At 40.8% G+C, this 18443-nt stretch overlaps 1 protein-coding gene across 1 annotated transcript in view; it reads right to left on the minus strand.

The window, feature by feature from the left end:
- LOC124613053 (protein henna) overlaps positions 1–18443 on the minus strand; it is a 109328-nt gene that overhangs the window by 12960 nt on the left and 77925 nt on the right. The window contains exons 4-7 of the mRNA XM_047141632.1: positions 12528–12702; positions 6057–6219; positions 4092–4288; positions 1318–1580 (exon numbers count right to left, since the gene is read on the minus strand). Of these exons, the coding sequence (XP_046997588.1) occupies positions 1318–1580; positions 4092–4288; positions 6057–6219; positions 12528–12702 (798 nt within the window). The remainder of the gene's footprint in view (positions 1–1317; positions 1581–4091; positions 4289–6056; positions 6220–12527; positions 12703–18443) is intronic.

Consider the following 18443-nt stretch of genomic DNA (forward strand, 5'->3'; position numbering starts at 1 on the left):
CTGAAAACCATTGAAGGGGACTATGACGAAAAATAAGAGGACGACAGGTGCAAAAGTCACTGCAGAATTGAATGTCGCATTCTTGATTCAACACCAAAACAAAACAAAGGGACAAGCGTTCTAGCACGAACATCCCATTACCATGTGCGCATGTATATAGAAGCAATAGAGATTCACAAACACCATAACAATTTTAATAGAAAAGAAGAAGTTTTAAAGTTAGAGAAAATATTGATGTCGATGTTGCGCCAGCAGAATGACAATCGATCACTCTTAATCGAGAATGATGACGCCTTCCAAAGATAGGAATACCGTCGGCATCACGTGACGAATGCTGGTGCCCTCTATGCGCTCTATAAATGCGAGAGTACCTGGAGCCTCAGTGGCAGTAGCCGGACGGCCTCAGAAGATGTGTCACGCAGATGGATACGAAACGTTAGGTGGAAATTTTATACATCGACCACGGCCTGTCATCCCGGAAGTTTCAACTGAAGACAACACTAGCCGTGAAAGCCTACATTGTATGATTAAAACGAAGGGAGCTCCATAAGGCGTGAATTGCAGGACAAGCTGGAATTCCAGAATCCCACACCAGTGATTCAAATACCTGTAAGTGGGAAAACGTGGTGTCAAAGCCGTGAAACCTGAACATGGAGCAATGGAGGAATGATAATTGGTCTGACGAGTCTGTTTCACACTCTTCCCAGATTCTGGTCAAGTTTACATACGAGGAGCGGAACTTGGCGGGAGCGCAGTGACGATTTTGGTAGCCATATCACGGTATTCAATGGGTCCAACGGTTATTCTGCAAGGCTGCATTACTGTCCAGGATTTCGTGAGCATTTTGGCAGATCATGCCCATCTCATGGTAAAATGTTTGTTTCTCAACGGTGTTGCTGTGTTCCAAGACGGCATGGGCCCTGTTCACACAGCTCACATCGCTCAGGACTGGTTTTGTGAGCACGAGGATGAATTGTCGCATCTCCGATGGCCACAACAATCTCCAGACCTCAAAATCATTGAGCCTTTATGCTATATTTTGGAGAAAAGAGTGCGTGATTCCTATCCACCTAAACCATAGTTTATTGAGCTTACCACTATTTTGCAGGAAGAATGGAATAAAAATCTCTTGAAAGCCATACAGGACCTGTATTTATCCATTGCAAGACGACTAGAAGTGGTTTTGAATGCCCAAGGTTTTGCTACACCATACGAGGCGAGGCATGGTAATGTGTTGCATTTTTGGTAAATCCATAGTTTTGCCCGCCCCACACAGAATACCAAACTTGGCGCCAGTGGGATAGCTACAGTACTCACTGTTGCGAGCTTCTCGATGTAGTCGTCAGGTGCACCGAGGGAGGCGAGGCCAATCTCCTGCGAGAACTGCGCAAACGCGGGGTCTGCGAAGAGCGGCGCGTGACCGAGCAGCTCGTGGCACACGTCGGGTTCGGGGGTGTACAGCGGGCAGCTGGCGTGCCGGATGTACTGCGTCGAGTGGAAGACGCGGAACGCCAGCCCGGCCAGGAAGTCGCGCGACGACAGCAGGCCGGCCACCGGCCGCAGCGTGAAGCCCGTGCAGTCTGCCGACAAGCGCCACACGTCACACTTAACTAGAGTTGCGCCCGACCAAAACTACGGTTCGTTGGCCTTTGTACACTACATAAATGACGTAGTACACTGTAGGTTTATCGTTAGTATTGGTAGCATTGGTAGGAAAACACACATAAATAAATGTGTGAGAGACAAACCGGGAGCCGACGACTTGTCTTTGTTTTTTGTTTCTTTGGCACATAATCATAACGTACATTGTTCAGCGTTAGTCCATTGTGCATTTTATATCCTTACAAAATATAAATCGGGTTTCATAAGTAATATAAATTAGTTGATCGCGTAACTTCTGCAGTTTTACGTGACCAAAGCAATTACTGTTGATAGAAGTACAGTTGACAAGCACAGATATAAAATCTCCATCATGATCAAAGCCACGCATTCCCTGTTATTATTGATAAATGTGAATGTCGTTTATGAATAATAGTATATTTTATGTAAGCTCAATGAAATATTGAAGCAATGTTTGTGCTTTTGTTTTGTGATATGTTTTTTATTTTACGTTTTTTTTTTTGTTGAAATAATGATTTCTAGCGCTATATGATAAACATTTATTTTTTTTTTTTTTGCTTTTTTAACTGCAACGTCCCTCTTTTTTAGTTTACAAATAAACAGTTCTCGAGTAAAGCCTGAATTAAATATTGACAATTTCTACAAATAATGTTTATTTTTAAATAACAGACAGCAGGATAATTATGTAGAATAAAAATGTTCCATAGGTTACACACCCTTTATACATCCTCAGTCAGTTTCGAGACTGTTCACCACTTCTGGTTTCTAGTGGAATCCCGTAAGACACTGATCACATATACGAACTAAGCGGCTGAAATGGAGTAACGTCCGATAGATATGCAACACACCTAGCATACAGGAAATGCCGTTGCAATATTAAGTGACCAAGGCTACTAGAAAAACTACTGTAATTTACATGTGCTTATGAGAGTCTACAGTAGTTTTACTGCTGTATACTTAGGTCAGCACTGCAGTCCTGCAACACCAACAACATTGTAGGGTTGCATAGTCGCCATCGTAATTATGTAGAAAAATATTTGCTAATTCGCACGTATTTGTGGTTAGAAATATACCATTCACTTTTTCTATTTCTATGTAGGGAGCCATACAATCTGACCTAATGAATATCCAGCCAACACAAAAAATATGCATAATCTACGTACTAGTTTTAATATCAGAAATGATATGTTACTGCCTCAATGCCTGAAGATGAGCACTAGCAGGTGCTGCGACCTGTGTTGTTATGCGTACTTCCTTCCCAGACTTCAACCACAATGCTTCAACTCCTGAGTGGAGTTCAAATAGCGACGCACATAAATAGTTCTAGGTTGGTTGTCGAAATACCGTGCAGAAAAAATGGAACTAGCAACTCGGCTCGATTGAGCGCCCGAAATCACACCAGTAAGTGATCGTGGTATTCCTTGGACGGAGGGATCCTATAGACATTCAGCTGGAATAACTTCTGGAGAATTTAAAGGCGAGAGAAGTATTTTGAAACGTAGTTAGACCACGTTCTTCGTCATTTGCTGACATTTGTAGCCATGTCGCAAAATTATCTTGCTGGAATGCCCCATATTACACAAAAACACAATCATAATTTTGGGTAAACGTGACACCTGAAGGTAGGTTCATAACAAAATTGGCCAAGAGTGCCTTCCATACCTGTAGGTGGTCCTGTACAGTAGCACGAAGAAAATCCCCAAATCATAATTATGTCCACATAGCCTCAGTTCTCCTCGATATGACTGTAGTTTCTCGTTAGAGGCAAAGACGCCCAGTAGTCATGTGAATCAAATAAACCTGATTATGAGATTTTTTCTGACAACACATCAGTACATAACGTCATCAAATAGTGCAGTTCAAATGAAATGAAGGTAAACCGCATAATGTTCTGAATAGAACAAGCCAGAAATATCCCGTATTGCATGGACTCGTAACTACAGCATTCAAAACTCGCTAGAAGCGGTACAGTTTTAAGCAAAATATTTATACGTAACATCGTCAAATAGTAATCTCCGCGTCACTAACGCAGTGCAAATGAACTTTATCATATGAGCCCTTAAAATAAATAAGAAAGAGGAGCGATGAGTTATTTCCATTACAGCTCAAGTGGCAAGAAAATGCTAGTGCAGTGATGTAGTAATATTTCGCAGTAAAAGTACGACTGAGCTATAATTCCGATTACACTGTCACTAGAGTACATGTCTGCTGTCTTTGGCTTGAAGAAGACACACCTGATACATAAATGAGGTCTGTATGTTTGTGTATAACTCCGTTGTGACTCAGAGCTTGCGGCAGTGCACCTACAACGAAAATGTTTAGGTACGAGCTTGACTGGATAGGCCAGAGCGGATGTTCAGTGACTTCTTTCCTTGAGTATCTCTTTGCTAGTCATCGAGAGCGAAACACTGAGTATATTTTGATGAAATTATTCACAGCTTAGAGAATAATGCACGGAATGGGCTGCTTACCTTTGAGGAAGTTGGAGACATCTTCGAGCTGAGGAATGTTGTCCTCGCGGTAACCGCAGTTCTCAATGAGAAGCGGGAAGACGTGGTTGTGCTCACGACACGCGTGCGTCGGGTACAACTTGGTCAGCTCGCGGAACACCTTACCCCAGGTCTCGGTCTCCTCCTTGGTGTAGTCCACGTGAGGAAGAGGTTCACCACTGGAAGGAACAGCGCACAGAAATATCAGTGACGGCTGTACGCTCGACGCCAACACACGTCAAGGTATACGGGATCTTAAGTAAGTGTCAAAATATCAGAAATTGTTCCAATGAACAACTCTAAAAAAAGTGTTACTATCATTAACTTGGAGTTTGGTCTGAAAGCCACATTATCGTATTAGACGCGGTTATATTTGTGATAACACATTCTTGCCTGAAAATCAGTTATGCAACTAAGTTATGAAGAAACACGACCAATGTGTAATTGGAATCATCCCACAGTAGTGCTAAAGGTAGGTAAACAGCCGAGACAATCATAGGACCGGGTGAGGATCGGACGTTAAACATCGTTCTGCGGGCTGCCATATCACACTGCTTCTTCTGTATACCGAACATTTAAGATACATGAACTGAGGAACAGGCAGAAGCTTAAAATGAGGACCAGTAAGTTAAACCATAGTAGGTGAGAGATAACATTTTATTTCGGTAGCTTATTATTGTTGGCAAAAGTCTAAGTTTTTCACTGACAGGAATGGAAATAAATATTTCTTTGTTGTGTGATCTGCAGCATATATTATATCATAGTAGGACATTATGCAGAGAACTGGTAGGCCAAGGAAATATGCTGCTTGATATTTTATTTTAGTATATAAGCTTATTTCGGATTTACTGCCTTCATCAGGACATGTCCTGACGTTGTAGATGAAGATATGTCAACACTGAGTAAACTATTATTGCTGTCTGTACATGTTAGATGCAATATTTTTTTTCAGTGACATTTCGAAGTTGTTCGATAATTTGCTGTTGACGTATATTACAATACGCTTTTAATTACTTGACAGTCGTATAAATTCAAGTTTTACAGTTTACTCATACATAATTGATAAGTATCTTTGAATAAACAACTAGCTGTCAAACTCGAATTTCTACCCCTATCAAACAATAAAAAACGTATTATAATATATGTGCAACAGAAAATTATCGAACAACTTTAAAACGTCTCTGAAAAAAAAATATATTGCATCCAACAACCACAGACGGCTATAACAGTTTACTCCAAGTTGACACATGTCCGTCTACAACGCCAGGACATGTACTGATGAAGGCAGTAAAACCGAAATAAGCTTATATACTATTATAAAATAGTCAAGCACCATACTGTCCACCAATTCTCTGCATTATGGAAATAAATATTTTGATCCACGTGTTATAGCTGCAAACCGGCTACGAAATTAAGACAAAAGCTTTTAACGAAATTTTTTTGTTTTAAATCTGTTAAGCATTGGCACTATGAAAAACGTTCCTTAAATGAGTGAGAATATATACGACGAAATCAGCTTGCTATTTTGTCACATATATTCATGGATATGATTAGAAATAAATCGGAATTTTTTCAGTTGACGAGAAGTGTTTCGTTCTGCCTCCACGTTTGCTCTGGAGACAATCAGAGCAGTGAATTAGATGCAACGTCAGTTGATGCGTATTGCCATATCTTCAACAGCACGACAAACAGTTTGAGGTTCACAAAGCGTTTCAGCTATACGAAAAGAGGGTGTGTTTGGAAGTTGCAACTGAGGTAGTTATTTGAAGCTTGAAGTCGGATATTGAGCTTGCAGTTCTGCGAGTTGGAAGCTGTTTTCACAACTGGAAGTCTCCGCAGATTATAGTATCTGTTGATTTGAACCTGTGTCTTAAAAGATATACTTTAACATTTTTCAAATGAATGTTGTACGTTAAGGCCTACACTTCACTGGCGAAAGTTACTTACTGTTTGTAGTTGTAGGCAATATCGGCGAAATATTTCCTTCGTGCTCTGTACACTGGGTCAGTGAAACCGGGATGGTCTGCGTCCAATTCGGCTCCGTAAGACAAGATCTGGTTGGCAAATTTGTCCAAGTCACGGATACGGCGTGGAAACCAAGGAACAGTATCTGAAACCAAGCATAATCCTAGGTTAACGTACTTTAATTTGCTCCAACGTTTCTGCTGGATGATCCCGAAGGAGCCTGATCTCGCATTTCAAATGACTACCAATAACTATGTCGAAAATGGGACAACAGTTATTACATGGAATGAAATGTTAACATAAGTGCGAAGCGAGGGCAAGGTTTAATGTCCCGTTTTGTTCTGATCTTTGCAAACGAAAAAAAGGAAGATTAGGTTCTAACTTCCGTCTGATGATGAGGTCCTTAGATATTGACACTACAAACGGAGCATTAGCTCGGTTAGACTATGATGGGTGGGGGAATGTCCATGGCAGTGTTGAAGAAAGCTCGCCAACATGATGATAAAGTAATTAAATAGTTAGAGTGGAATCTAAACCTGCTCCTTTTGCGTGAGAGTTTCGAGTTCCTGTATCTCAGCCACTGTGACGCTTTGCTCGCTGACATAGGGGCAGTGCTGAAGACAGTTTGCAAAATCTTCAGTGCTGTTCTTTTGTGTCGCCAGAATAGTAAATGAAGGAACCGACTGTCACATCCACCTATGAAAAAATGACCTGCAGAATTTTTGTGATATGTCAAAAACAGAAATTCACGTGAAGGAATAGGGTCAAATTTTACTGGAACTCAAACCAGAACATAAAGTCTGCAACTTGTAAGTATGAATACTAACTGGCAACATAGACTGCTGAAACACTTGCGTTGTCACATTACGTGCCATCCGTGTGAGCGTAATCACTTCATTATTTATTTTCTTTCTGTATCCTTTTCTATGTAGAAAAGTTGTATGAATTAGAGATCATAAATGGCCTCCGTATAGTAGCTGTAAACTCGCTAGCGGTGTCTCCAAACTCCCCTCTCCGTATGATCGGAGCCCATTTAACTGGAAACTTGTCACTTGAGCCCGTTGCCGCGTGCAAGTGGACAAAAACCAGCGTAGAAAGGAGAGCGAGAACACAATAAGTTCGACAGAGAACTTACGGCACTGGCTCTGCATACGCAACCGTTCGGGAACGTGATTATTATATTATATACCAGTATAATGCCTGACTGGTTAGCATTAAACATTGTAATGTTTATATACAGTGTGTAAATTTTAAGTTGACAAACCAGAATAACTCGAAAAATAAACTTCACACGAAAAACTGTGTAGAATCCGAAGTTGATTATTTTCGAGGGGGACATCTTCTGGCGCTAAAATTAGCCCGCCACCCCTGCCCCCTGGGGGTGGGGTGGGAGGCAACTTCAAAATTTCAAATGGGGACCCCCATTTTTTGTTGCAGAATCAGATTCTACATAAAAAAACTACGTACATTGTGTCTTAAAAATTTGTTTTGATTCTTGGTAGTTGGATCTGTAATTCAAGAAAATCCATGTTCTCATTTTTGCGTGGGAAATGGTTACGGATAAATAAAAGATAATTATTTACTTTGTAAATTTTGATTCGCTAAAACTAAAACTCTCCCTCTCTCCCCGTAGGATGGGGTTTGATAATTAAAAGTTGTGTGGGCTCATGACCACGAAACAAACAAAACTTATCCGAATTTGCGGAAAAAATTAATACAGTATTTGGGTCAACATTTGCAAAACTCTAATTCCTCTCTCTCATACCCTACCCTATGGGGAGAGAGGGAGAGTTTGGTTTTAGCGAAACAAAATTTACGAAGTAAATAAGTATTATGTATGTTGTTGTTGTTGTGGTCTTCAGTCCTGAGACTGGTTTGATGCAGCTCTCCATGCTACTCTATCCTGTGCAAGCTTTTTCATCTCCCAGTACCTACTGCAACCTACATCCTTCTGAATCTGCTTAGTGTATTCATCTCTTGGTCTCCCTCTACGATTTTTACCCTCCACGCTGCCCTCCAATACTAAATTGGTGATCCCTTGATGCCTCAGAACATGTCCTACCAACCGATCCCTTCTTCTGGTCAAGTTGTGCCACAAACTTCTCTTCTCCCCAATCCTATTCAATACTTCCTCATTAGTTATGTGATCTACCCATCTAATCTTCAGCATTCTTCTGTAGCACCACATTTCGAAAGCTTCTATTCTCTTCTTGTCCAAACTATTTATCGTCCATGTTTCACTTCCATACATGGCTACACTCCATACGAATACTTTCAGAAATGACTTCCTGACACTTAAATCTATACTGGATGTTAACAAATTTCTCTTCTTCAGAAACGCTTTCCTTGCCATTGCCAGCCTACATTTTATATCCTCTCTACTTCGACCATCATCAGTTATTTTGCTCCCCAAATAGCAAAACTCCTTTACTACTTTAAGTGCCTCATTTCCTAATCTAATTCCCTCAGCATCACCCGACTTAATCAGACTACATTCCATTATCCTTGTTTTGCTTTTGTTGATGTTCATCTTATATCCTCCTTTCAGGACACTGTCCATTCCATTCAACTGCTCTTCCAAGTCCTTTGCTGTCTCTGACAGAATTACAATGTCATCGGCGAACCTCAAAGTTTTTATTTCTTCTCCATGAATTTTAATACCTACTCCGAATTTTTCTTTTGTTTCCTTTACTGCTTGCTCAATATACAGATTGAACAACATCGGGGAGAGGCTACAACCCTGTCTTACTCCCTTCCCAACCACTGCTTCCCTTTCATGTCCCTCGACTCTTATAACTGCCATCTGGTTTCTGTACAAATTGTAAATAGCCTTTCGCTCCCTGTATTTTACCCCTGCCACCTTTAGAATTTGAAAGAGAGTATTCCAGTCAACATTGTCAAAAGCTTTCTCTAAGTCTACAAATGCTAGAAACGTAGGTTTGCCTTTCCTTAATCTTTCTTCTAAGATAAGTCGTAAGGTCAGTATTGCCTCACGTGTTCCAGTGTTTCTACGGAATCCAAACTGATCTTCCCCGAGGTTGGCTTCTACTAGTTTTTCCATTCGTCTGTAAAGAATTCGTGTTAGTATTTTGCAGCTGTGACTTATTAAGCTGATAGTTCGGTAATTTTCACATCTGTCAACACCTGCTTTCTTTGGGATTGGAATTATTATATTCTTCTTGAAGTCTGAGGGTATTTCGCCTGTTTCATACATCTTGCTCACCAGATGGTAGAGTTTTGTCAGGACTGGCTCTCCCACGGCCGTCAGTAGTTCCAATGGAATATTGTCTACTCCGGGGGCCTTGTTTCGACTCAGGTCTTTCAGTGCTCTGTCAAACTCTTCACGCAGTATCATATCTCCCATTTCATCTTCATCTACATCCTCTTCCATTTCCATAATATTGTCCTCAAGTACATCGCCCTTGTATAGACCCTCTATATACTCCTTCCACCTTTCTGCTTTCCCTTCTTTGCTTAGAACTGGGTTTCCATCTGAGGCCTTGATATTCATACAAGTCGTTCTCTTATCTCCAAAGGTCTCTTTAATTTTCCTGTAGGCGGTATCTATCTTACCCCTAGTGAGATAGGCCTCTACATCCTTACATTTGTCCTCTAGCCATCCCTGCTTAGCCATTTCGCACTTCCTGTCGATCTCATTTTTGAGACGTTTGTATTCCTTTTTGCCTGTTTCACTTAGTGCATTTTTATATTTTCTCCTTTCATCAATTAAATTCAATATTTCTTCTGTTACCCAAGGATTTCTACTAGCCCTCGTCTTTTTACCTACTTGATCCTCTGCTGCCTTCACTACTTCATCCCTCAAAGCTACCCATTCTTCTTCTACTGTATTTATTTCCCCCATTCCTGTCAATTGCTCCCTTATGCTCTCCCTGAATCTCTGTACAACCTCTGGTTCTTTTAGTTTATCCAGGTCCCATCTCCTTAAATTCCCACCTTTTTGCAGTTTCTTCAGTTTGAATCTACAGGTCATAATCAATAGATTGTGGTCAGAGTCCACATCTGCCCCTGGAAATGTCTTACAATTTAAAACCTGGTTCCTAAATCTCTGTCTTACCATTATATAATCTATCTGATACCTTTTAGTATCGCCAGGGTTCTTCCATGTATACAACCTTCTTTCATGATTCTTAAACCAAGTGTTAGTTATGATTATGTTGTGCTCTGTGCAAAATTCGACCAGGCGGCTTCCTCTTTCATTTCTGTCCCCCAATCCATATTCACCTACTATGTTTCCTTCTCTCCCTTTTCCTACACTCGAATTCCAGTCACCCATGACTATTAAATTTTCGCCTCCCTTCACAATCTGAATAATTTCTTTTATTTCATCATACATTTCTTCAATTTCTTCGTCACCTGCAGAGCTAGTTGGCATATAAACTTGTACTACTGTAGTAGGCGTGGGCTTCGTATCTATCTTGGCCACAATAATGCGCTCACTATGCTGTTTGTAGTAGCTTACCCGCATTCCTATTTTCCTATTCATTATTAAACCTACTCCTGCATTACCCCTATTTGATTTTGTGTTTATAACCCTGTAGTCACCTGACCAGAAGTCTTGTTCCTCCTGCCACCGAACTTCACTAATTCCCACTATATCTAACTTCAACCTATCCATTTCCCTTTTTAAATTTTCTAACCTACCTGCCCGATTAAGGGGGTCTGACATTCCACGCTCCGATCCGTAGAACGCCAGTTTTCTTTCTCCTGATAACGACATCCTCTTGAGTAGTCCCCGCCCGGAGATCCGAATGGGGGACTATTTTACCTCCGGAATATTTTACCCAAGAGGACGCCATCATCATGTAATCATACAGTAAAGCTGCATGCCCTCGGGAAAAATTACGGCTGTAGTTTCCCCTTGCTTTCAGCCGTTCGCAGTACCAGCACAGCAAGGCCGTTTTGGTTATTGTTACAAGGCCAGATCAGTCAATCATCCAGACTGTTGCCCTTGCAACTACTGAAAAGGCTGCTGCCCCTCTTCAGGAACCACACGTTTGTCTGGCCTCTCAACAGATACCCCTCCGTTGTGGTTAATATATGTAGTCATGTGAGCGCACACGCACACACATCTGGGGATACTACATCAATGAAAAGTGTAACTAACACATGGCTAGGAAATAGTACATATGGTGGAAACTTCAAAATTCTCAGGTGTCCATACTGATGAGAATTTAAATTGAAAAAAAGTACATTTTCGAACTCCTAAAACAACTTAGTTCAGCCACATTTACACTTAGAATCATTACATATCTTAGGGAGAGAAAAATCAGATTACATGTCTTAGGGAGAGAAAAATCAGTAAGTTGACATATTTTGCATATTTCGTTCAATATGTCATGTGGAATAGTGTTATGAGGTAACTCATGTTTAAGAAAGAGGGTCTTCATTGCGCAAAAACTTGCTGTGAGAACAATATGTGGTGCTCACCCACGATCATCTTATACACATATGTTTAAGGAATTATGCTTTTTGGCTACTGCTTCACAGTATATTTATTCCCTCATGACATTTGTTGTAAATAATCCATTGAAGTTCAGAAGGAACAATTATCTACGTAATTACGATGCCAGAAGATAAAATGACGTTAATTACTCCACATTAAGGTTGTCATTAGCATTGAAAAGGGTGCACAATGCTGCAATAAAAATTTTTCTTCACTTAACGAGTGATATAAAACGTCTGACAGACAGCAAAGTAAAATTCGAAAACAAACTGAGAAAGATTCTCCTTGACAACTCCTTCTGTTCCGTGGAAGGATTTCTGCATTCACATAGAGGGCATTTTATTTGTAATGTATACACTGCCGTTTTTTATTTTCATATTACACCTTCCACAGTCTCACAATCGGTCGTTCCGCTCTGTCGGTGTCATTTTACAACAGTACGACCTTGCACTCAGCTTCCATACTGTACGTCACGAGTAGCCCTACTCTCTTGCATACTTCAGTAAGAGAGAACGAGTCAACGACCAGGAACCGACGACAGCGTCACCGTTCTTAGGCTTTTCATACTCGCGGAATTACAGCGGGAAGGAAGAAAGCCGGTGTAGCACTGACATAACAGCGACGCCTTGACTTCTAGTGTATGCAACCCTCAACATTACACTTGCACTCGCCTCGTTTCTGATCTATAATGTGAATAGAGGGTCTCAAACTGTTAGTTATGTAAATGCAAATGTATTTGACAGAACATTTTTGAAGATTTAGGTATCTGTGCTATGTTTGAATGTTTTTCCCGATAGGTCTAAAATTGCAACAAGTTACACGTATAGAAAGGTATTTTTAGTAGTTGGTCCGCAAAAGGTAGGAACCCGAATTCGAATCACAGTCCAGCACGCTGTTTTATGTAGTTACAAATGGGCAAATAATTGTGTTTTCAAGTATGGGATTGTGCCAGAACTTTACTTTAAGAAGACACTTGGCGGGCAACTCACCTCTGTTGTCCTTGTGGTTGCGTGAGATGATCTGGAAGTAGGCGGAGCTCTGCCGCAGGTTGGTCACGGCGCCGCCGATGTCTCCGCCCGGCGCGCACTCCACCATGAACTCATACTGGCTGGGGAACCGTTGCGACGACCGCGACTCGATGTGCATCAGGTTCACCGAGTGTTTCTGCAGGCAAAGCAGAACCGTTGCCAAGGCTTAAGGAAACTCAAATATTATTGCTGTAAAGTATCCCAATGCGTTTCGTAGTCGTTACTAGAAACATGGACGCCACGACGCACTGCTACGTCCGTTTGTGGAATGCACCAAACTGGCTCTGTCTTCGTTCTCCGGCATAGTGTGTTAAGCGTTTATCTGTATCATTTGGATGACCGATGAATACTTACACAGCTTAGCGTTATGGGTGCTTATGAAACTGAAAGCAAACAGAGGGTACTGGCTCAGAGTGTATCCTATGTAGAATACCGTCAAGATGGCCGCAGAACCTCACTTCCACGTTCACAGTCAACAGAAGCACCATTGTGGACTGTAAAGAGGTTTGGTATTTGACTCAGTACAAGGGTTAGTCATAATGATCAACTCGAAAAAATAGTGTTATCTAATCAATTTCTTGTTTCTTTGTGGCTACATCTCTGCAGTCCTGGTACACATTGAAACACGCGCGTACAGAACCACGGAACGTCACTGGAGGAACCAAAACAAAATGGTACAAACCGCTCATAAAGTGGAAGGGGAACAGTGCTACAACACACACAGTAGTTAGGTGACACTACCTATGTGGTCAAATAAATTTCAGTGAAGAAGAATGGAGGGCCATCTCTCTGTGAAGCGCTGTGAATAGCAATAGAAGTTTAGGCCCGTGTGCTGGAAGACCTGTGTATTACAACCACGGCTAGAGGGGAAAAAGTGAAAATTAGTGACATATAAGTTTCCAAAGTCTAGCAAGACATTTCGAACATGACAAAGGTCGCCGCCCGCTGATGTGCCGCGACTGCACACACCCATTCACGAAGCCTGACGAAACGATGCAGCAGCAGGGAAGTTGCTGCTGTGTAAGGCTAATGCAGATCACTTCTTTATACGCCTTATGACCAAGGATGACTGCTGGGTGAATGCTATAACCCCAAATCGAAGAAACCAATCAGCAGGAAAACCTGAGGACACACCACCGACGAAAAAGGTGTAGGCTCATACCCTATTGTGGAATGTGATGCTGTTTTTTGGAACTGCCATGGTGTTGTTCTAATAGATTATATTTGTAAGGGGCAAACCGTCACAGAGGCATACTAACTAAACCTGCTGACGAGATTAAGGGAGTCTGCCAAGGCAAAACGTTGCGGGGAGCTGTCCGAGGAGGTAGTTTTTGCGACACTAAAACGGCCCAGCTGCACGAGACAGCCACAAACGCCGCGTCTTTGGGCTGTCAAATTTTGCCTTGTCTCTTGTATTGTCCTGACGTGACACCCAGTGAATCCTTCCCATTTCTTCGGATGAGGAAGCCATTGCGTTTCAGGCATTTCCAAAATGACGATGAGCCGCTTTTCGAGGTTGAACGATACTTGAACAAGCAAAACACAGACTTCTACAACCAAAACTAACTCCGCCATCGAGGTTCATGGTCGCAGATTGAGACGATGCAGTCTGACGATTAGAAACTGCGTATCGTGCTACGGGTTAGATGCTGGCGCTGAAATATTATTAGACAATTAGGATTCTAGCTGGTTACCTCTGCGTCCTGACGCATTAGTGTGCGTTATCATATCGACTACGTAGTCAAGCTGAAGTATACGTAAATTCTTTATAAACATGTAGTACTTGTACTACAGCGATAGCATACCCTGAAAGTGGAACGTCTACTTTCCCCAGTGAAAGGGAATTCAAGCGGATCGACTGCAAGTGTTGCTGTCATTGGAAGGAAAAGCCAGTTGTTTTGCAAAACATGTGAAAAGGAGCAATAAGCGTCGTAAATAACGTGCACACACATCACATTAGTAAGCAAAACAGTTTTTAATTCTACTTAACGTAAACACGTACTGAACCACCATGTACGATGCTTTACAAATAAAGTGAAACGAGTTGGTTTAAACTAGAGTAAGCTTAAAAATAAGATTCCCAATATACTGTAATTTTTCCAATTATTCTTCACGAAATTGAAGTAAAGACCTGTTTTTAAATAGATTTTCTGGAAATTACAGTCGCTGATGTATTATTAAGGAATTTAGTTAAGGTCTGTTGTTATTCACACTCGTTCCACCTGTAAAACATGCACTGAATCTGTAGTGCACGGTACACTTTTTATTTACTCATAGCGGAGGCTTAGAAAAGTTTCTCAAAAAGGAACCCACAGTTAAAAATAAGTTCTTGATCACTGACTGAACAACATTCACACTTCTGATTATCGTATAGTCGCTATTTGATGTCTCACTGTTCACTGTTCCTCGCAAAATAAGTCCTCAGAATTCAAATTTCGTTGCTTGCGCTGGAAGATCGTAAAATTCAAGTTGACTGAGTGAATCTTTCATTATTAATTGACTACACAGAGACTTCACATCTGTGGCAACTGTTTTCATATTTCGACGATTACCGCATAAAACATGGCATGCTGTCGAGGTGTTTCACCACCTGCTACGATAAGTCAGAAACAATCTCTCTTTTACAGGAACAATGCATAGAAGCCATCTGCCACGATAAAGATCAGAACAAAAACTACCTTGAAATACGTTTGTTTACAGTACTGCAGTCCACTCATCCTTCTCAAAGTAAACACACTGAAAAACAATAACAAAAATCTTAATAGCCAATTTAGAGAACTTAATGGAAAATTTCACTAGAAAGGGCTATTCGAAACAACTTTGGAGGAATTTTGTGAATGGCTTTCTAAGCACTAGATCTGTAATATAACAATAACAATTCTAATAATAATAATTTCACTTCCCTTAAATAAATACAAAAGTTGTAGGAATAATGTAATCTGAGAAATAAATGTAAGAAATCCTCTAAATTTATACACCTCTCATAAATTTCTGAAATATGAGAACTCCAGGAAACCAACTGAGATAGAGGAAGAATTACAGAATGACAGGCTGCTGACGTCAATGAAAATAAATTACGAACCACCTGAGGAAACATCGGATCAAATATTATTCACAGCACCGGTAACGATTTGCGCTTCGTTTGCCTTGCTAACAGATGACACAGAACATGTTGCTAGAATGTGTCGTTCTTACATCTTCTTCGTTGTGGGAACCACAGCTACAAATTTATTGAATGAAGGCGACAGTTTTCTTCTCATTTATTAAGACCTCTTCTTAGTCACGGCTTATATCGCTATATCGCTATTTTCGAGTGGTTACCCGAAGTAAACTGCCACAGGCATAAGATCACAAAGAATTCATCCGATGTGCTATTGTTCGTGTTGTTTTACGAACTACATTAAAAATGTTGCCGTTCCTGATGGTTACACACAGTCAATGCACTTAATACAAAATATTTCATCAGGCGAACAGCCGCAATTGAGGAACATATTAACAGAATGAAAATGCCCTTCAGTTGCCAGTAATTTCTTATTTATATCATCATCAGTTTCGAAACCTAAAGCTTGATCTTCTAATGCCAGGACAAATTTTGGAAACATAATTGTGTGGTAGTCGGACAGTGTGCCGCGATGGGTCACACCCCCGACAAACAAACGAAATGGAGCGTAGGACCATCAACTGGGGCGCCTGCCTCGACAGCCGACACATTTCCATTTCCATAATTGTTTGGTGACACCTGAAGATGGTTTAGACTTCGAAACCGGTCGTGTAATAAATAAGAAATTACTGGCAATTGAAGCAGATTTTTATTCTATTACGATGCACTTAAGGCTGGAAATACCTTTGCATGTACCTGTTTCCCATCTTAAGTGCTCCGATTCTTTGTAAACCATCTCGAATCGGAAAATTTCTAGTATAGCTTATAAATAGTAGCACATCGTGTGTGTTCGCTGCCATTTTTATGCCTGTGACACCTCACGCTGGGAAAACACTCGATAACTATGCAAGCCGTAACTATGTGCCTGAGTAAGAACAGGTCTTCATAAATATTACAACCTGAATCGAAAACCGCCGCATTCAGCCAAACAGCCATTCGTAACAGCTACAGTTGCATTGCTTTAATGTTGACCAATGTCTTCTGAAATTGCCTCATCCCCCATTTCAGGCTGTTTATTGCGACGTTATCTGTCGTGATTACACAGCAAATATGGTTTTAGCTTAAGTATGCATCTTTTATTAGGATGCTGAATTGTATAACGTGATGAAACCAGTCACTGGCGTTTGAACCGACGTCATATGACGCAGCAGATGGCCTTGACTAATTTCCGGGGGATATATGTAGCTGTAGATTTAGATCCTAAATCACAGCGATGTACATTCTAAAAGATGAGCAGCTTCCAGAAATTCACATTTTAAACCCTTTTTCACACGAAAAGCATGAAAATTTGGAACAGAGGGTTCAATTCTGTAATAGTTTTTCCGGAACACAAGCTCTCGCTAGAAATGTAAAAGATAGGCATCATTGGCTATGTAAAAGAAAAAAAGCCAGGCACGAACGAGTAGCAATCGCTCTCTGATAGTTCCTTACGAACTTAATTATCTATATACACAATTCATCCATCCCGAGAATCGAGACTCTTGACCATTTTTGTCTGCTACTTACGCTGATGAGGGCAAGATATCGGTTCCGGGAATTAGAAGGCTTTGGAGAATGTTTTAATTTTGAATTTGAAGTCGGATACAAATGACAAAAGAAATATGTTTTGTGCGATAAGCTTACAAACTAACGACTTTCTGAGTATTTCCTTTACTTATACTGAGAAATCTTGCTTCTTGCCCACTTTCATGGTTCTAGGTCAACGAGAATCACCCTATAGGTTTTGATGAGTGATTTTACGAGTACCAAATGTCTGAAATAAATGTCCCTATCTTTTTGTTACATTGACTTAGAAGCTTACGTTTTTATCCTAAGAAGGAACGATAGACCTTCGTACGTAACACAAATTTCAACTTGATACTCTTACTCGTTCCTGAGAAAATGGGTGTTAACAGATAACATATGACAAAAAATTTTTTTCATGTGGTGTACTTGCAAATTAACAATCTTAGAATTTTTTCCTTTACTTATATTTTGAAACCTTACTACTTGACGAATTTCATGATTCTAGGTCAACGGAAAGTACGGTATAGGTTTTGAAGAGTGAGTTTGCGAGTATCAAAATATATGACCAATAATGGCCGTAACTTTTGAATGCATTGAGTTATAAGCTTCAAAGTGATGCTATAAAGATTCCGTTTTAACCGAGTGAGGTGCGGAACCTAAAAACTGTCCGATTATGATACGAAATTTCCAGTAAGTGTAGCTGCATTAAACCTTCTACAAACATCGAATTAAAGTTGGATGCGATCTTTTCGGTGTGTTGGTGTCCCCAGGTTTATGGGGTCTCCAATTGCTGCGTGGCTAAGAAGAACGCTGCGAGAGCTGTTTTCCCTGAGTGAGGGCAGTCGGTGGAAGTCGCAGCCTAGCTGTCACGCTGGTGTCCATCGTTTTGGATAGCCTTTCAGGCCTGCGCAGTCGTGGACCATCTCGTGCAAGCAAGTGAAGGCGATACAGTGATTAATGCAATGGACTCATATTGGGGAACTGAGTATGAAACTGATCACGCATTTTACAAAAAAGCAGTTCAAATCAACACTCTGCCACGAACATCAATACTCGTATTTTCCGTGGTCAGCACTAACGTTTCGTCCTCGACCAGACGTTAAAGCCTTACCTTCATTCCTCATCACTTTCTGCTGAAATGAACCTATCCCAAGAAAACATCTTTGTTAGCAATGTTATAATATGGTACAGACACCACCCTGCCTTGAAAT

Source organism: Schistocerca americana, chromosome 1 (genome assembly GCF_021461395.2).
Source record: "Schistocerca americana isolate TAMUIC-IGC-003095 chromosome 1, iqSchAmer2.1, whole genome shotgun sequence".
NCBI classification, from domain to species: Eukaryota; Metazoa; Arthropoda; class Insecta; order Orthoptera; family Acrididae; genus Schistocerca; species Schistocerca americana.